This window comes from Lepus europaeus, chromosome 2 (assembly GCF_033115175.1).
Source record: "Lepus europaeus isolate LE1 chromosome 2, mLepTim1.pri, whole genome shotgun sequence".
NCBI lineage: Eukaryota > Metazoa > Chordata > Mammalia > Lagomorpha > Leporidae > Lepus > Lepus europaeus.
The window spans coordinates 174,751,294-174,771,870 of NC_084828.1; the positions used below are offsets into that span (position 1 = coordinate 174,751,294).

The following is a 20,577-nucleotide window of genomic DNA, read 5'->3' on the forward strand; positions in this document are numbered from 1 at the left end:
TGGGATCAAATAAAGGCAAAGTTAGATTTTGCGGCCAATAAGCTGGGTGACCTTGAGCAAGCCCCTTGAACCTTTTGTCTTGGTTTCTCCAGCTCTAAAGTGGAAAGCACACATTCAGGGCTTGGCATGCTTGTAGCCAGGGTTAGCAGGCCCTAACACAGGCACCTGCCATGCTCTGAGCCTTCATGCTGGCCTGTGGCTCTCCTCGCAGGCACAGGCTGGGGGAGCCCTTGGATGCAGATCCAGGGCCTCTGCGTTGTGAAGACCCCATCTGGAGGGCTCTGGGGCAGATGCCCTCCTCCCCTTACCAGAGACCCACTGCTGAGCAGGATCATGAAGATGATGAAGCTCTCGAACCAGCTGTGCTCCACGATGCGGTAGCAGGTCTTGCGCACCTGCCAGCCCATGGACCACGGGAACTTGGCAGTGTTTACTTTGCAACAGGGACAGCGGCGAAGGCAGCCTGTGGGGACAGGTGGCCGATGGTGGGTATCCCATTAGGCAAAGACGACCACTTCTGCTGTAGCCCCACAGAAAGACCCCTGTAGTGGGAAACTCACTCACAGCCCTTTGGGTGAGAAGCCTCTCGCGGAATATGGGAGAAAAGTGTTTCCTCCCAGTCCGTGCTGCAACCCAGCGCCTCCGGCATTCCTCTAGTCTTGACCACTCTCGTCCTGCCCAGCCTCCTCCTCACAGACAACACCAGTGGTCTGTGTCCTTAGCCCCGACCCCAGGTCCCTGGGAACCTGGCAAGCCAGCGGCTGTGGGCTGGAGTCGTCTCAGGGGCTGTGCCTTGAACCCATGCCAAACCGAGGGGTCACCATGTGGCCAGCATGAGGCCTGCGTCAACTGGAACTAGAAGTGAGTTTGTTTTTCTTTCCATTTCTATTTTGTGAAATCGAGGCTGCAGTGACCGTCGCGTGAACTGTCTGCTTATGTGTTCATGGTGCAAACACGTGCTGACAAAGGGTGCGTCGGAGACAGGCTCTGCCTTGAGTGACACAAGCATGGAGGGAGCCTCGCGCGGGTCCCTCATGCCCACATCAGCATTTATGGTGGCGGCTCCCTCTCCCCGGTCCCCAGGGTGGCTGGTTTGTCACTCGGGGAGGCTTTCTAAGTGCACCGGGGAAGACGTGTGCTGTGTCCGACGTGGCGTGAGAGGCAGGCAGCTCTTCCAGCTGCGGTGCCTCGTGGCGTTCGTGTCTGGTGCTGGTGCCCTAAGCCTGTTTGCCTCCCGTGGAGCCAACAGGCCCTGGGAGTGTCGCGCCGGGTGCTGGCCCCAGGCTGCCCCTTTACCTTCTGTGAAGCAGCCCTCTGGCTCCTCCAGGCCATCCGCCAGCTCCGGGATCTTCCGCAGGATCTCATCAGGATCCAGGCAGTCCACCGTGCTGCCCTCCGAGGAGCTGGTGTCATCCACGCCCTGGGGGGCAGAAGCCCAAGGCAGTGAACTCAGCTCTGCATGGGACCGGTCACTGCAGGCTCAGCCGGGGACTGGCAGGAGCACCAAGGGCCTGGGTTCCCGCCGCTGCACCTGCCGGGCATCCCTTGTGTGTTGGGTGCCCCACAGTGGAGGCCCCGGGCACTGACACTGTGTGTGGAGCCCAGGCTCAGCTGTGTGCAGCTGAGACCTCTGGGCCCTGATGGAGCGCCGGCGACGGCCCGAGACACCGTAATTACACCCATGAAGACTCTTGGCTCTCGCTGGACTTGAATATTTAATCAGGGAGCAATGCTGCAGGGCCTCTGCTGCCCTCCTGGCAGCGCCAGCCCTGTAATGTCTCCTGACCAATTCAATTAGGAGTCGGAGCTGCTCTCCTATTAGTACACCCGATAGCTTGGCTAATGGATCCAAATGCTGGGGTCGGTCCCCGTCTGTCGCAGCCAGGCCCCTCCCTGCCTGGCCAGGGTCATGGACAAGAACACAGAAACAAAGCCAGCACCCAGACGCTGTGTACTGACAGCACTGTTGCTAGCCAGCGGAGTGCTTCGATCACGTGGAAGGACCCAGGCCACACGTGTGCGGGATGAGCCAGCCCCACCCAGTGGGGACCAAGCAGCCTCCAGCTCCCACTGCAGCCACTCTTTGGCCCTGTCCTGCTGTGGTCAGCCTCACCCGAGACACACATCCCATGGCTGACAGGTTCGGGGTTCTGGGATGGATGATGGTTTCCTCACCTTGGCCTAGCCTGGGCCTGTCCTGCAGGCAGTTCTCGGTGGCCAGCTGACCAATCAGATTCTTGATTTCAGCCCTGGGGTATTAGAGCTGCCAGCCCTTCATGGACGCGGGGTGCCTGAGAGCTGGCTGTCTTCAGAGATTCGCAAGCGGCACGGCTTATTTTTACCTCTTGTAAGGCATCCTTCAGCCCTGATGGGATGGGGACAAAAGACTGCCGGGAGGTGGGAGGTGTGGGGGGAGGCTTCCTCCTCCGGGGCGCCTCCGGCTTTTGGCTTTTATCGGCTGGCTCCGAGAGATGGCTGCCTTTCCCTGGGAGTCGTCTTTTGTTTCTGCTTCCTTGGCTGTCACTTTCTGGGCACTGGCTCTGTTTCGGGCAGGAGCTAAACCTCTGACAGGAGCCTCTCATCTGAGCTTCCAAGTCACCCTACGCGGCAGGCACTGCCGCTCTGCTTCTCAGGTGAAGAGGCCGAGGTTCAGAGAGCGCCTCCCAGCTGCCGCACGGCCCCCTCTGCCTTCCTGTCCCTACGCCGGCCTGGGCAGGGCGGGGACGCTGGCGTGGTGGAAGCTGAGGCCGTGCTGCCGAGCCAGAGGTTGGGGGGACTTAGAAGGTCCCCAGGACCAGAAATGAGGCACAGGGTTGGGTGCAGTCTGGAGCTCTCCATGCCGCCCCCGCCTTGGGGCCCTGCTCGGGGCCCGGCCTGCGGCCCAGCCTCTTCAAGACGCTCACATACCTACCTCTGCGGGCACCTGAAGAGCGCCCTCGTCGGCCCGCTTCTCCCCTAGGTATGGAGCCAGGTCCTCGGAAGATGTCCCAGACCCAGGGCTCCTGGGTGCCCCGACTTGCTGCAGCTGTTTCTGTTGGGGAGAGGGGGTTCCAGCTGGGTGCTTGGGCCCACCCTTGGCTGACCACTTCCAAAGTGGAAGAGCTCTCTCACGGCACCCGTGGACTTCATGTGTGCAGCTACCACACAGACAGGCACAGCCTGTGTGCAGACAGCTCTGACTCCTGGCTCTGTCAGAAGCCGTGCGAGCTTGGGAGAACCATGCGTCCTCTCTTGATCATCTCCCACCTGCAACCCTGAGATGGCAGGATCCACCTCACTCTGCGATTCTGATGACAAAACATGTCCACGTTTATGAAACAGCACTCTGCCAAGGCACTAGGCTCAGCTGGTGCTGGCCGTGCCGGGTGTTCCTTGTCCGGGAGTGAGACTGGCTGTGAACCTGGTTACCCGGAGCACCCCCCACTCCCAAAGTGACTGAAAATGCCCACAGAGTTTCTGTCCTTTCCTCTGGGATGGGGTGGGGGTGCCCTGCCCTCAGCTGTCACCCAGACAAAGGCCTGTGAGAGGTGGCTGGTAACAGCAGCTGCTGGATCACAGGGAAGCGACAGCTGCATGGGGAGAGGTTATGGAAGAGCAGCTGTCTAAGGCTACTCAGGGGCCTGGCTGGCAGCCCGCATGTCCCTAGGGGCCACCCAGGGATCCCTGGCCTCCGGCAGCGTGCAGAAGTGCATGCCTTGTGTCACTTAGAAGAGGATGGTGGCCGGCACCGTGGCTCAACAGGCTAATCCTCCGCCTGTGGCGCTGGCACACCGGGTTCTAGTCCCGGTCGGGGCGCCGGATTCTGTCCCGGTTGCCCCTCTTCCAGGCCAGCTCTCTGCTGTGGCCCAGGAGTGTAGTGGAGGATGGCCCAGGTCCTTGGGCCCTGCACCCACATGGGAGACCAGGAGAAGCACCTGGCTCCTGGCTTTGGATCAGTGCAGTGCCCCGGCCGCAGTGCGGCAGCCATTGGAGGGTGAACCAATGGCAAAAAGGAAGACCTTCTGTCTGTCTGTCTCTCTCCCTGTCTACTCTGCCTGTCAAAAAAAAAAAAAAAGAAGAGGGTGGTGAGGGCTCGTATACCAACATAAGATAATAAGGAACAGTGAAAAGCATTGAAAAATGTGGATGGCCCAAAGGGCTTATGTGTGCCTTGCGTTCTCTGGCTCCGGAAGCAATGTGTGCCATTTCCCACGGCGACACTTGTTGGGAAAAGCTGGCTGTGTGAGTCACGCAGTCATCAGGAACCCTGCTCCGAACAGCAAGCTGTTCTTGGAGCAATCTCATTAGCATGTCGTGCACAGGGCTTGGGCTGGCCCAGCCAATGGGGTGGCTGTGTGAGATGAGCCCCACGGGTCGCACCAGGTGGCCTGGGGCTCGCCTGCCACCTGCCCCCTTCTTTCAGGTTCCGTTCAAAGGCCACCTGCTCAGGGGCCCTTGGGTTGGTTTACGCGCCCTTATACCCAGGTGTCCTGTGGCCTGGCCATGTCGGCCTGGCTGTGGGACGGCCTCAGTTGTGACTCCCTTCTGCCCTGGTCCCTCCCCCTCGGCTGGGGCTGTCCCAGGGCAGAGCTCTCACCTGTTCTCTGGGGACCCCATCCTGCCTGGCGCTCTGGGACTCCTGTTCACCGTCCTCTTCCAAGTCGTCCAGATCGGATTCACCCTCAGCAATGGGCACGGAGACCCACACGGCGGAGCTGCTGATTAACTCGCCGTGTCCACCCTTGGGGCCCTGGGGAGCTGGGAGCCCTCCAGGGCTGCCTGCGGCCGCATCGGCAGCAGTGCAGTTCTCGGCTTTGGAGCTGGACAGCGGCAGCTTCACCGGCAGCGGGGGCTGTGCCTTAGGTGGGGGGAGCCGGCAGTGCCTGCTGAAGAAGCTGCGGAGGGACCGCCAGGCATGCCGGCCGAACACCTGGATCCGCGCCAGGGCCACCTGCAGGTTGTTCACCTCCCCATCTTCCTCCGGGGCGGTGAGGTTGTCGGCGCTGAAGGAGTTCAGCAGCAGGGCGATGAACAGGTTGAGCACCTGAGGGGAAGCAGTGGGAGGGGAGACGGAGCCATCAACCAGCGGGGCCCCATCACAGCCATGTCTGTGGCTGGACGGCAGGACAGTCAGTCCTGGCCTCTCCCTGCCCACCCGCGATGCTCTTCCCGGAGAGCCCTGGGGATGTCCCAGGTGAGCTGTGCCCTGTGGACAAGGCTTGGGGGCACGCTGTCCCCCATGGAGGAAGATCTCCCTGGCGAGTCAAGGATGGCACCCTGGGCCAGCAGGGACGAGCCCGTGTGGGCCCGCACTGGGGTCACCTCACTTGCTAATGCACTCGAGTCTACTCCTGCCTCTGGGGTCCTGGGCACGTCTCCTGCTGCTTCCAGCTTCACATGCTCCCCCTCCCCACACGTGAGCAGGGCTGGGGACTTCCCACCCCCAGAGTGCCTGTGAAGCCTGAGTGATGCAGGGATGTGAACGCGCGGAGGGAGGCGCGCTTCCTGGCTGAGGGTCAGGGGCACCTGTGGCTCCACAGGCGAGCTCAGCCCCACCCTCGGGGATGCAGGCTGGTGGCAGCTCTGGCTCAGGCACCAGGAGGGAAAGACTTCGAAGCGTCTGGATTTGTTTCACCCCCTCTCTTGGCTTAGCATTCTCCCGTGAGATCCTTCTAGAAGAACCCAAGTTGGCCACCTCCCAGGGCTCCTGGAAGACCAGACCCTCTCACACAGGCATGCAGTGCCAGGCAGGATGGGGGCCCTAGAGCAGGTGGGGGCAAGTGGGGGCTGGAGATGTTACAACAGATTGGCAGGAAGGTCTCCAGACCTGGGAGTGGATACTGTTACCACAGTGTCCATGACCCCACCCCTCGCCTTCGTCTTGTCCATGGGCCTATCCCCATGCCCTCCTGGGTCCTGAGCAGCAGCTCTTACTCCTCTGTTGGGCCCCTCCCTCCATGGCCCCCAGAGCGAGGAAGGGAAGCTCTCCTCCAACAGCTGCCAGTTCCTGGGTTCCTGCCGCGGCCCAGACCCCGCAGCAGGCGATTTGCTGCAGGCCCCGGAGTGAGCGCTATTTGCTCAGTTTTTAAAGGAAGTTAGAGCACGAGGAGGTTAAGTCTCTTGCCATGGGTCACCCAGTTGGCAAGCAGTGGAATGGGGGATTCCACACCAGTCTCTGCCAGCTGTGCCCATGTCCTGTAAGTCCAGCTGCCTTCCAAGACATAGTTCTCATAATGGGTGGGGGGAGGGCAGTTTGAGAAGTTTGAAGACTTTGCAGGCAGCGGGGTGCAGTGTGGGATAAAGACGTGCAAGGTCAGCCCAGAGGCCTCCTCCGCCGGCCCCGACTCACCACCAGGTTCCCCAGCACCATCACCGTCAGGAAGAGGACGAGGCAGATGGCTGTCTGGCCGACCTGCATGCAGTTCCACATGTTCTCGATCCACTCTCCGCAGAGGATCCGGAAGACGATGAGGAAGGAGTGGAAGAAGTCGTGCATGTGCCAGCGGGGCAACTGCCCGCTGGATTCAGAGATTTTCTCCCTGTTTTGGAGGTAGCTTTCGCCCAGGAGCTGCTTGCCCACCAGGGCGAAGATGAAGACGATGATGGCCAGGATGATGGTGAGGTTCCCCAGGGCCCCCACTGAGTTCCCAATGATCTTGATGAGCGTGTTCAGGGTTGGCCAGGACTTGGCCAGCTTGAAGACCCGCAGCTGCAGGGAACCAGAGACGGGGTTAGGTCGTGGCGGCTGTGGTCATCGGAAACCAGAGGGCTGGGAAAAGCACAGGACAACTCATTCCATGGGGACAGAGGGCTCCCTGCACGCTGCTTCCAGCAACCTTTCTTCCCAGGTCACAGGTCACTCAAAAACCAGACCAGCCTCAGTGTGCCTCACTGGCTGGGGCAGGGGTCTCGGGCTGGGGCAGTGGTCTTCCACATTTACTGTTCAACAGCCACAAGCCTGATCCGTCCTGCAGGTGGGTAGTCCCTCCCTGTAGGGGTATGGTGGGGTTAGAGTGGGCTCACAAGTGAGAGCAGGCTTGCTTTTGGCTGGAAGAGAGGCTGGCCAATTCCACCAAGGCGTGGCCCACTGCAACCAACTAGGGCACTGCTCACCTTGGGGCAGTGGACACCATCCGCTGCCCCTTCCAGCTCTCAAACTGCAAATGTACATAGTTTCAAGGATGCAAGATTCATGAGTTCTAACCGACCAACGTAATGAGCCTCCCCACCTTAACGAACACCAGAAACATGTGTGCTGGCCTGTGATGTATGTGGGCTGTGGGTTCCTGTCCTAGTTACTGAGACAAGAGGAAGTCTCAGGAAGTCAAATATGCTGAGTCCCATAAGAGAGCAAAAGCACTGTGAATAAAGATAAATGAATATTTAAAAATAACATGTTTGGTCCTTTACTAGAGAGAGTATCTGAGCTCTTGTCTGTCATCCAGTTGAGGTATACTTGTGGAGTGTCTACTGTGAGCCAGACTCTGGCTTGGGTGCTAGGGTGTGGAGCTGAACAGAACTGAGCAGCAACAAGTGTGTTGTCCAATAGGCAGGTGGAACCCTCTGATGCAGGAAGTACCACATCCACTCCTCTGTGTGAAGGGGAGGGGTCTGTGTTCACCTTAGAGGTGATCTGGAAGGTGCTCTTATACTGGATGCAGAGGTAGCTGAGGGAGACCAGTGAAAACTGGGCATCGGTCACTAGATGGAGTCCTTTCTTGGAGGGTATTGGGGGAATGTAATTAATAATACAGTGATGAAAGTCGCCATTCTCACTGCATATTCTGGACAAGTGCAAAAGCAGAGGCCAGAACAGGTCTCTGACACTTACAACACCTGCCCACCACACCATAAAGACTTGCAGGTGCGATGGGGACAGGGAGGGAGACAAGGACCTGCTCTTTAGCAGCTGAGCAAAAACACCAGGCAGCAGCTCCTGCCGTAACCACACCTGGCTAGGGTTTCTACCAGTGCCTTAGTTGTGGGGGAGTGTTAGCAATTAGCATTAGAATCCCCTTAGATGGCATTCTGTTGTGCAGAATTAAGCTCATGCTAAACTGTAAGTAAATTGTGAGGAATTCCAAGATGGCGGAATAGGGAAGGGTGTCCTGCTCTAGGCTAGGGGTAATTAGTTAAAAAAAAAAAAAAGAAAGTGTAGGATGTACATTCTAAGGGGAGAGTTAGAGAGAAAGTCACAGTGGAAATTCTACAGGATTCTACAAAGATACCTGCAGGCTGAATATGAGAGGATAGAAAAAGATATTCCATGCTGACAGGAAGCAGAAACGAGCAGGTGTAGCCATCCTAATATCAGACAAAATAGGCTTTAACACAAAAACTGTTAAAAGATAAACAAAAGGGGCCAGTGCTGTGGTGTAGCGAGTAAAGCCACTGCCTGCAGTGCCGGCATCCCATGTGGGCCCCAGTTTGAGACCTGGCTGCTACAGTTCCAACCAGCTCTCTGCTATGGCCTGGGAAAGCAGTGGAAGTCGTCCTTGGGCCCTTGCACCTGCGAGGGAGACCTGGAAGAAGCTCCTGGATCCTGGCTTCGCATTGGTGCAGCTCTGGCTGTTGCAGCCAATTGGGGAGTGTACCAGCAGATGGAAGACCTCTCTCTCTCTCTCTCTCACTCTCCTTCTCCTTCTCCTTCTCCTCCTTCTCCCTCTGTGTAACTCTTTCAAACAAACAAATAAATATTTTAAAAAATTAGAGAAGAAATAAATAAAATTGAAACCCAAAAAACAATACAAAAGATCCATGGAATGAAAAGCTATTTTTGAAAAAATAAGCAAAATTGATACACCATTGGCCCAACAAACCAAAAAAGGAGGGAGAAGACCCAAATCAATAGAATCAAAGATGAAAAAGGAATTTAACAACAGATACTACAGAAATAATAAGAATCATCAGAAATTACAACAAAGAGCTATACACCAACAAATCAGAAAATCTAAAAGAAATGGAAAAAGTTGAAGTGGATAGATTCCTGGACACATACAACCTTCCAGAATTGAAAGTTGAATCATGAAGACACAGAACACCTAAGCAGCCCAACAACCAAGACGGAGACTGAATTAGTGAAGAGAAAAGCCCAGGACTGGATGGCTTCATTGCTAAATTCCACCAGGCAAATAAGGAAGAGCTAATTCTAATTCTTCTCAAGTTATTCAAAACAATTGAAAAGGAGGGAATCCTCCCAAACTCCTTCTATGAAGCTAGCATCATCCTAATTCCTAAACCAGAAAAAGAAACAACAGAGAAAGAGAACTATGGACCAATATCCCTGATGAACACAGATGCAAAAACCCTCAACAAAATATTAGCTAATCAAATCCAACACAGGAAGATCATTCACCTGGACCAAGTGGGATTTGCCCCTGGTATGCAGGGATGGTTATTTGCAGGTAATATGGAAGACTACGCTGGGTCCCCTCAGTCTCATTTTTGCCAAATATCACCTAAAAGGCTGGAAAACAAAATATTCAGTGTTCTATGACCTGTCCATAAAGTAAGGAATTCTGCAGGCAAAAATGAAATGAGTGCAGGAACCCAGAGAAATGCAGAGAGCCGAGCTGGCTGCTGAAGTCAGCTTCTCTCTGGAGACCTTTCCACGATGGCGTGGGCCTACATGGAGGCGGCAGTGGTCTCTGAATGTGGGAGCAGCACAGTGCACACCTGTGAAAGGTACTGGTCTCACAGCACTGGAGCCCCTCACAGACTGGGTTCCAAAGAGCTGGTGCCTCCCAGAAGGATGAGCCAGAGCCAGCCCAGGAGGACGCAGGGGAGCTGCACTCCAGTGCTGGCCACCAGGCAGAAGGGGCAAATTGACACAGAGAGTTTGGAACTGCAAAGTGCTTCTCACACAGGCTTTTAGCTGGGCTTCACGCTGCTAAGGTATTTCAAGTGAGCATTTAATTTAGAGGAATCTTACAAAGTACCCTGCAGATATAAATGAAATACTCTCTGGAAGAACCTGTCTTCATTCCAGGTTTTAAAGGATTCCCTCTAAAGGTGTCTGAGAGTTTTTGTAAAAACTACCCAGCCAACCAAATGAGCACGTGTGTGCGTGTAGCACACACACACACAGAGGCACCAGGGGTGAGAGGGATCCAGGAGAAACCACACACAGGGCAGCAGTCATTCACAAAGCAAGGTGGTTACCCCAAGACTGCAATATAATCAGGGATAATAGGTTTTAAGAAATAAAATTAAACCTGAGGCTATGTGCAGAGAACAAGAAACCATAAGAAAATTTGAAAAATAAATAAAAGAGCTTTGACAAATGAAAAACATAATACTTAAGATTAAAAATCTCTTGGAGGAGTTTCATAGCACATTCGACACAGGGAAATTTGATGAACTGAAGATAAATCCAAAGAAATGATCTACAATGCAGCCCAGAAAAATGTGAGATGGAAAAGTTCAAAATGATGTAAGAGGACCAGCTGTGTCTGCACCCAGCAACCAGCCAAGTGGAGACTCCCGAGTCTGGTGGGGAGAACAGATAGAGGCTAGGTGCTCGTGACTGTGGGAGGCTTCTGTGGCAGGGCTGTGAAACACTGAGGCTGCCCGGGAGGAGTCAGGGTGTGGCTGGGACCTTAGGCAGTCACTGTGGGAGGCTCCACACAATCAGGACTCCCTGGTTACCTGGTGAGGGACACTGCTGGGGAATCTTGAGCTTAGACTTAGGACTGCACAGATCTTTTGTGGGGTCCTTGTGGCACAGCGGACAAATAATATACTCACAAGGGCTAGCATCCAGGACTGGTCTCCTTCAAGGAGAGGTGCTCAGCTGAGTCTACCCCAACAGACAAGAACAAACCTCCCTCTGATAGAGAGACAGACAGATTGATTTACCACGCCAAACCTGGGAGTGTCACCTCAGACAGGCCCTTCACCCTGGAGCAATGAACACAGCTCCTTGGCCACACACGCCATTTGCCTCTTAGGCATTCCCTGAAAGCAGACACTCTACTAATCCACACAGACATAGTCCAAAAATAAAAGCTGCCCCAGTGAAAAAACAAAGAACATACCAATGAGTATCTCCACAAATGCCGAATAACAAACACACCAATTCAAGAAACAAGAATAAGGAAGACAACATGAGCCCCCAAAAGAACACAACACTTCAATTCTAGATTGTGAAGATGATGATATTGAAGAAATGCCAGAAATCAGATTTTAAAAATTGATCATAGAATTACCGAGAAGTAATCAGAAGCGAATGCATGAACTAATGAAATCTATACATGACATGAAAGAAAATTTCTCCCATGAAATTGAGATCTTAAAGAGAAATAAAATAAAATCTTTGAAATGAAGAATTCAATAGAACAAATAAAAATGCAGTGGAAAGCCTTAACAGAATCAGTGAAGCAAGAGAAAGAATATCCAACTTAGAAGACAAAGCACAGGAAAATACACAGTCAGATTAAACACAAGAAGAAATTAGAAAACTAAAAAATACTGTTGGGAATCTACAGGATACTATCAAATGACCCAACAGATGGGTTACAGGAATTCTTGAAGGTGTGGAAAGAGGGAAAGGATTAGAAGGCCTTTTTAGTGAAATAATAACAGAAAACTTGCCTAATTTGAAGAAAGAAAGGGACATCCAAGTACAGGAAGCACATAGAACTCATAACAAACATTACCAGAAAAGATATTCACCACGATGCATTGTAATCAAACTCACCACAGTGAAACATAAAGAAAAGATTCTAAAATGTGCACAAGAGAAACACCAGATTACTTTCAGAGGATCTCCAATTAGACTCAGAGTGGACTTCTCATCAGAAACCTCATAGACTAGGGGAAAAAGGTACCCTAGTCCACTGTTGGTGGGAATGCAAACTGGTAAAACCAATATGGAAGACAGTATGGAGATACCCTAGAAATCTGGATATAGACCTACCAAATGACCCAGCCATCCCACTCCTGGGAATTTACTCAAGAGAAATGAAATCAGTATCAGTAAACAAGAGTTATCTGCACCTCCATGTTTATTTCAGCTCAATTCACAATAGCTAAGACACAGAATCAACCTAAATGCCCATCAACTGAAGACTGGAGAAAGATATCATGGGATATGTACACTATGGAATGCTCCGCAGTGGTTAAAAAAACTTGGTCATTTGCAACAAAATGAATGAATCTGGAAAACATCACAATTAGTAAAATAAGCCAGTCCCAAAGGGAGAAATGCCATGTGTTCTCCCTTATCTGTGCGCACCTGAAATGAAACTTGTTGAAGTGAAATTGACACTTTGAGAAGCAATGACTTGAATAGCTCTTGTCTTGACTGCTGAAGGATAGTTTCGTCTTTTTTTCTTCATACTATTTGTTGAACTCTTCACTTAACATAGAGTTAATCATGAGTATAAAGTCAGATCTCAGTAAAAAATAAGAGTGGGAATAAGAGGGAGGAGGAAGTTTGTAACTGTAAAGCTGTATAGTTCTGCATACAGTCCTATGGACTTACTTCGGAGGGTATAGTTTAAAAACTTGTCATGGGACCCCAAATCCCATTAAGCTGGGTGGTAGAAATGCCATCTTAATTGTTAAAGTGATATTAAGTGTTAAACTGAACATATAGATAGGATTAAGTGTTAACGTGATCATATAATTAAGATCAAATGCCTGGTAATAATATAGATAGAATCAAAAAGAAGAGAATGTCCCAACATGGGAAGCAGCCGACACATCAGACTCACAGAATGATAATCACAATAAATAATACTCTGACCTCAGAATCAGCCCTTAAAGCTTCCTGGTCTGGCTGAAAAGCCCACAACAGCATTTTAGGCATGGAAAGCCAAGACACTGTGGCAAAAAATGTTCTACATGAAGGATCTCTGTGAGTGAGACCCCAGTGGAGAGACGTGGCCATCAAAGGATGCACTTTTCTCTAACGGGAAGAGAGAAATTCCACTTTGCTTATGCCCTTGTCCAAACCCTGACAGAGTTTGTTGACTCAAAAGGCTTCCATAGCCTAGGTAACTCATGTCAAGAGCCTCAGGTGATCACTGACGTCACACATAAGAGTGTTAATTGCTAAATTAATAACAGGAGTCACTGCGCACTAACTTCCCTCTGTCCTCAATTTGTTATTATGAGACTTAACTATAAAACTTGTTCTCAAAAAGCTTTGTGTGTGTGTGTGTGTGCATGCGCAAAATGTTGAGATCTTTACTTAGTATAGAGTTGGTCTTCTGTGTACAAAGTTAACTGAAAATGAATCTTAATGGAGAAATGGGACTGGGAATGGGAGAGGGAGGAGGAGGTGGGGTGGGAGTAGGAGAGGGAGGGTATGTAGGTGGGAAGAATCACTATATTCCTAAAGCTGTACTTATGAAATTTGAACTCAATAAGTAAAAGATTTCTTTGGGAAAAAAAATAATAAGGGAAATGGTGTGTGGGGTATATGGAAAAAAAAAAGAGTAAAAGAGCTTTAAGGAAAATAAAAAAGAAACAACAAGAATGATGTAAGAGATGTGGAGGGATGAGTGACAGAGTCAGAGTCCAGAAGGAAAGAAAGAATGGAGTGGAGGCTACATTTGTCCAGATAATGTCTGGGAACTTTCTAGAACTCAAGAAAATCTACAGATTCAGAAAACCGATGTGTTCTACACATTACAAATAAAAATAAATTTATACCTAGACGTTTTATAGTGCAATTGCAGAACACTGGAGACAAAGACAAGGTTTAAAAGAACCCAGAGAAAGGCAACAACAGCGAAATGAAAAGCTGATGGCTCATCAGCAACAGTGGAGATGAAACCATCACTCATGAGCTCATACCCATAGGAAATATCTCCCAAAGACAAGAGGAAAGCCAAGGCAGATTTCAGATAAACAAAACAGAGAGCTTACCGCACTTACTCAAAGAGATTCTAAAGAAGGCACATTAGCCCGATGGAGAACCATCCCAGAAGGAAGGTGTGATATACAAGGTATGAAGAGCAAGCAAGTACTAAGTGTGAGAATGAAACCCAACAGACATGAAATGAACACCACAGTGATGTCTCATGGGCTGTGGCAGAGACTCCCAGATGCAAGCAGTGGGAACGCAGTATTGGATTTTGGCTCTGGGATGGAGATGCAGGCATAAGGGATGTACATTACTTTTCAGGTGTAGCCACAAGCCCCTGGCGTTTCTCCTTTCCTTCCGTGGACACCACAGAGGCATCCACTGACAAGAGGAGGTCATCCTGTATCTCGGCGTCATCACAGAGCAGGCACTCCCAGGACAGCTTCCTGTGAATGTTCCGGCAGACACCGACTTCTACTACTTTAACTCCCAGATTTGGGTTGGGGATCGAGGGATTGCTGCAGTTAGTTGTACTTCTCTGATTAATGTGGAAATGAACACAACAAAAGAGGCACTGTCATCTGGAAAACGTCCAATGTGCGGCACTGGCTTAGTGGTCATGTGTTGGACAACAAGAAAGCCGAGAAGGCAGGCTGGACAAGGCTTGCTCCATGTTAATTTTCATGGCAAAAGTCTAGCTTGCAAAAATTCTGGAGGCAGATCATGACCCTCTGAGCCAACTGCCCAGGTGGAAGGGTCTGTAAAACCTTGGCATTGTGTGTCAGCTGTAATTCAGACTATTTGTCACAATATTACAAAAAGACATGACTCCAGGAGAGATTTTGCTGGTTTGTAAGAAATAAAAGAAACGAGAACACAGATAAAGTGCCTTAAGAATTTGGGGAAGCCTAGTGCCTCCTGACCCAGAGAGCAAGCAATGGGGTCAGACCTCTAACTGTCGAAGACTTATTCGCTTTCCCAATGGATGAGCAACTCCTGCAAACATCATGTGTTAAAGGGAGAGCCACCGTTTGTCTTGGGAGAGAAAGGCACAGGGACGGAGAGCAAGCAGAGAAATAAATGGAACTGAGGACTCTGTCAACAAAGATACGTTGAATGTGTAGCACATGAGCAGTCTGGAGCCATCGGAAGGATTTGTACTGTAAAATAAACCAGGAGCCCTGATTAAAGACATTTCTCACACTTTAAGATAGAAAAAACAAACAAACAAACAAAAACCTTGGACTCATGATTTTGCACAAACGAGGAAACTCTGAGGGCTGAAGGCTTTCTTCAGGTATGAAGATGTCCCACGAGAGCTGCCTGGCTTCCATCAGGTGAGTGAGGGATAAAACTTTATTGGGTTAAACTACTGAGTTTTGGGGATTGCTGGTATAATAGCAATATTTATCACTAGTTAGTGAAAAAAAAGATTAAAATCAAGATACAATTAAACTACCTAGCATGATAGGAAGCCGAGGGAAGGGGTACCTGGAATGAAGAGGTGTGGGGGCGGAGTAAAGATTTCATCACGCTGCTGACTTTGGTTAAGCTCCACCTATGCTGTCACTTCCAAGGCAGCCACCAAGAGAACAAAAGCAGAGTTTTCAGTTTTCAAGGCAGCAACGTTGGGAAACAGAACAAGGAAAAATAACCACTTTAAAATCAAGGAGAGAGGGAGATCCGGCTCCACACCTGTCCAAATAAGCCAGTCTTCACAATAAAACAAGTGGACTTAATGTTTCGGCTAGAAGACAAAGACTGGATTGTCAGAACCAAATACCAATCCAAAATTTGAGTGTATACTATTTGCAAGAGACATATAAAAACCCTAAGGATCAACAAAGACTGTCAGTGCAAGAGCAGATAAAAATATAGCTGGCAAACTCTAAGCCAAAAGGATGCAAAGGTATTTAATTAATGTCAGGCAAAAGAGATTATTTTTAAGGCAAAAAACATTTCTAGAGATAAAGAAGGTCAATCTTACAGAAGCTTCACTTTATTAGGAAGACACAGCAACTTAAAAATCTGTATGTACTTGGTAATGCAGCCTCCAGACAGACCCATAATCAGAGCCGGGAGATATTTTTATACATCATCCCCCAGTAACCGCTAGAAACAGCAGGTGACAATAAACAGGGACATGGAATATTGATATCACACAATGAACTTTCTCCTCCCAAAGGATATATGTAGGATATTGCACCCCACAACGGCAGAAGATACATTCTTTACAAGTACATAAAGAACATTTTCAACATATTGAGCCAAAACCAAATTATCTGTAAACTTCAAAGCATTGCAATTATACAGCATATGTTTTCTGACTACAATAAAGTTAGAATTCAACGGCATAAAGATGACTAGGAATACCACATATGTTTTGAAATTAAGAACTGCACTTCTAATTAACCTTGTGTCAAAAGATGAATCAAAGTCGAAATTAGGGAATATTTAGAAGTAAGCAATAAGGAAAATTTTACATATTAAATCAGTTCTTAGAAGGAAATTGAAGTCTTAAGTGACTATTGGAAAAGAAACTAGACTGAAAATTGCATCATAAGAAGTTAGAAAAGAACAAAGTATGTAAATGGAGGATGTAATTAAGATAAGATACAGGATTATATGAAATAGAAAAACATCAGTGACACACACAGGATTAAAAGCCAAAAGTTGGTTCTTTGAAAAAATTAATTACATTGATGATCTTTGGCAAGACTAATGAAAAATGAGAGAAAGCACAAATCACTTTTATTAAGAAAACAGTGACATAAGCGTAGGTGATACTGACTTTTCAGAGAAAGAGGCATAGTGCGTTGGCTCATTGTTCCTATAACAAAATACCCGAGGCTGGGTACTTCATAAGGAAGAGAGGCTTTCTAAGCCACTGTTCTGCAGGTTCTAGGGCATGGCTCTGGCACTCACTCAGCCCTGGGGGAGACCTCACGACACACAGCCTCACCTGTGACAGGAGCACAAGGCAAGGTCACACGACAGAACCTGAAGTGAGAGAGCAGCTGGGGCCCGTGAGAGCTGCATCAGTCCCTTCCGAGGGCGTACTGGCAACGACCTGGTGACCTCTCACTGGGTCCCAGTTCTTAGAGTCCCATCGCCTCTCAACCTTGCCTCTCTGGGTACCTCGCTTCAGACAGAGCCACACAAGCTATACACAAATGATAGCATAGTATGCACAGCTCCATGTCAACAAACTTGAAAATTTAGATAAGAAGGGAAAAACTTAACAACCAATTAGAGAAACAGAAAACCTAATTCAATCAGCAACAACAAATCTTGACCTCCAGATGATTTCACTCTGAGTTCTAGCAAATCGACAAGGAGCAAGTAATTCCACTCCTACTCAAAGACTGAGTGCAGAAAAGAGGGAGAACGCTCAGCTCTTTCAAAGGAGATTGACATAACCTTGATACCTTACCCCCAAAACTTGGCAAGGATGATGCAAGTGAGGAAAGTTATGGGTCAAACACTACCCATTAATATGGATGTAACAATCTACAGCAAATTATTCGCAAAATGAATTTTCTAATGTATTCAAAATACATTACGCTGTGGTGTAGTGGGCTGAGCCTCTGCCTGTGTTGCTAGCAGGTTCATGTCCCAGCTGCTCCTCTTCCTATCCAGCTCTCTACCATGGCCTGGGACAGCAGCAGAAAATGGCCCAGAGTGCTTGGGCCCCTGCACCCACGTGGGAGACCTGGAAGAGGCTCCCGATTCAGATCGGCCCAGCTCTGGCTGTTTCAGCCATTTGGGGAGTGAACCAGTGGATGGAGGACCTTTCTTTCTGCCTTTCCCTCTCTCTGCCTGTAACTCTACCTCTCAAATAAATAAATAAATCTTAAAAAAAAAATACATCATGATCCAGTTGGGTTTATTCCAGGAATGCGAAGTTGATTTAGTCTTAGAAAATCAATTCATATAATTTATCACTTTAACAAATTAAAAGAAAGATTCATGTGATTATCATGATACACACAGAACAATTATTTGATAAAATTAAACATCCATCCATGATACATATTTTTAACAAAAAAGAGCTTCCTAAATTGATAGAGTTCTTCTTTGTGTTTTTTTTTGTTTGTTTGTTTGTTTGTTTTTTTGACAGGCAGAGTGGACAGTGAGAGAGAGACAGAGAGAGAGGTCTTCCTTTTGCCGTTGGTTCACCCTCCAATGGCCACTGCGGCTGCCGCGCTGCGGCCGGCGCACCGCGCTGATCCGATGGCAGGAGCCAGGTGCTTCTCCTGGTCTCCCATGGGGTGCAGGGCCCAAGCACTTGGGCCATCCTCCACTGCACTCCCTGGCCACAGCAGAGAGCTGGCCTGGAAGAGGGCCAACCGGGACAGGATCGGTGCCCCGACTGGGACTAGAACCCGGTGTGCCGGCGCCGCAAGGTGGAGGATTAGCCTAGTGAGCCGTGGCGCCGGCTAGAGTTCTTTGTTTTTAAAAAGTCTTGCCACAAAGGTCAGACTTGGTAAAATACTGGAAGTGTTCTCAAGGATGCCTGCTCTTACTGCTTCTCCTCACAGCCCTGACAGCCGGGTGACAGAGAGGGAGGAACCGGAGCAGAAGAGGAGGAGAGAACTTGCTATTCCTACATGATCTAACAGTGTTAGAAGTCCAAAAGATGATACTAGATGACTCACTGAATTACTGAGACAGTTCTGGATGAAAAATTAAATATTACAATGTTAGCCAAAATAGTTAGAACGGGGTATGTTGTGGCCGTCTGGGGAGTGAACCAGCAATGGCAGGTCTCTCTCTCTCTGAACCTGAAAAGCTGATCTCTCAGAAGTTGAGAGTAGAATAGTAGGCCCCAGCAGCCGAGGAGAGCAGAGGAGAGGGCTGGCAGGCTGGACACCAGGCACTGAGTCAGTCCTAGGTTCTGGGGTTCTACTGCACCGCAGGTGACTGCACAGCGATAATTGACTGTATTTCCAAAGAGCTACAAGAAAGGGCTCTTTTAGCACAATTAGAGGACGGGTGTTTGAGAAGACGGACACACGCACCCTGATCTGATCTGAACACATGTACTGAACCATCACCGGACTCCGGCTTCACACAGTGGGGAAGGTCCTCTTGGAGGAGGTGACTTGTGGGCCAGGTGCCCAAGGTGGAGAGCAGCTGAGCCCAGCGCAGGCCACAGGAAAAGCCTTCCAGGCAGGGGAAACACACGTGCCAGGGGAAGTCCTGCTACGTGTCAGGAAGGGACAGGCCTCAGGCTGCAGCAAGAGGCCAAGAGGACAGTGCTTGGCTTGTGAGCAGGCGGTCAGGGGAGCTTGGCACACTGCCAGTCAGACCCTGCTCTCTGTTCTCGCAGCAGTGGGAAGCCACTGGGGAGTTATGTGTAATGCATGTGCTGTCTTAAATGTCGACAGTAGGGGAACCCCTGTGTGTGTGTGTGTGTGTGTGTTCGCATGCAGTATACGGGAGCCTTCTGTAATATCTGCTCCACTTTTCTGAAAATCTAAAATTGTTCTGAAAAATAAAGTCTGTCAATTAAAGCTATGAGACTAGCCCACTGAGCCATATTGTTTTTCTCCAGCAATGCCCATGCCTTGCATGCAGATGGAAAGGGAAATTGTCGGCTTTGACTCCAGGCTATGGGTTTACCAGGCACACAAAGCTGCAAGGGCAGAGGGGGAAGGTGTACAGATTCTGTTTGCAAGGCCATGGTGATACTGTGGGCCATGAATCTGAGCCAGGGCAGGAGGGAAGTGCCGCAGACCCCACTTCCACTGTGGAGTCAACCTGTTTGGTTGTTTGGGGCTTTGGACGTTGTGGGTCGCACGATGCACCTTAAATCAGCAAGCTTCTATTTCTCTGAGGGTACCAAAAATGCTTTATCAGAGGACGGGCTGTGGCTTTTTTGGGGACCACGTCTGGATGTCTTCCACTGGCCCTGCCTTAGGGCCCAGCCCCCTGGCTGTCGTGTTCTGGCTACTTAGAGAAATAGGCTCTTCTCTATGACGAGACGTCATGTCAAGGGGCCGGCCCAGTGCCCGACACGTCATAAGCTGGCGTGAGTGCCATTGTTGTTATTATTTGGGAAGAGAACAGAAGCCTGCTGCTGGGGCAGAGGCAGCGACCCACCCGGGGTCAGTGAAAGGCCAGCCCAGGAGAACCACATCTGCAGGCTCTCCGGAGCCGTGCCCACCTCCCTGGGGACAGGCAGGAAAGGGAGCCGGCTGTGGAGTGCTGGAGTGCTCGGGGGACAGCGTGCATCCCCAGGGCTGAGCGCCTGGAGTTGGTGGGGGTCCCGGGGGAAGCATTACCAGGCGGAAGGTGCGCAGCACGGACAAGCTGCCCTTCTTGGACATGCCCAGCTCCAGCAGGCTCACGGTCACGATGATGCAGTCGAAGATGTTCCACCTTTTCTGGAAGTAGTAGTAGGGGTCGAAGGCGATGATTTTGAAGACCATTTCCGCAGTAAAAAATATGGTAAACACCTGCGGGTGGAAGCAGGTTCTTCATCAGAGTGCGGTCTGAGGGCTCGGGGGACGATGGCTAAAAGGAGAGCCTGGCCTCTGGTCTGGCTTCTGTCCCGTTTTTAATCTCCAGTGCTCAGGGCGTGTGCGTTGGAGCCACGTGGACCCACATGCCCTTCCTTTCTTCCTTAGCTGGCTCTGCTGCGATTCCTCAGCGTCTCCCACTACAGAATGACGGCGGGTGGGGCTCAACAGTCTGTCTGTTTTTTGCATTCAATTTTTAAAAGATTTATTTATTTATCTTAGAGGCAGAGTTGAGGGGAGGGGGAAGAGAGAGAATATCTT

At 50.1% G+C, this 20,577-nt stretch overlaps 1 protein-coding gene across 1 annotated transcript in view; it reads right to left on the bottom strand.

Annotated features, from left to right (window-relative positions):
- Positions 1 to 20,577, bottom strand: part of SCN10A (sodium voltage-gated channel alpha subunit 10) — a 95,534-nt gene that overhangs the window by 24,073 nt on the left and 50,884 nt on the right. The window contains 6 exon segments of the mRNA XM_062216356.1: positions 309 to 463; positions 1,297 to 1,420; positions 2,912 to 3,031; positions 4,577 to 5,023; positions 6,329 to 6,688; positions 20,080 to 20,253. Of these exon segments, the coding sequence (XP_062072340.1) occupies positions 309 to 463; positions 1,297 to 1,420; positions 2,912 to 3,031; positions 4,577 to 5,023; positions 6,329 to 6,688; positions 20,080 to 20,253 (1,380 nt within the window).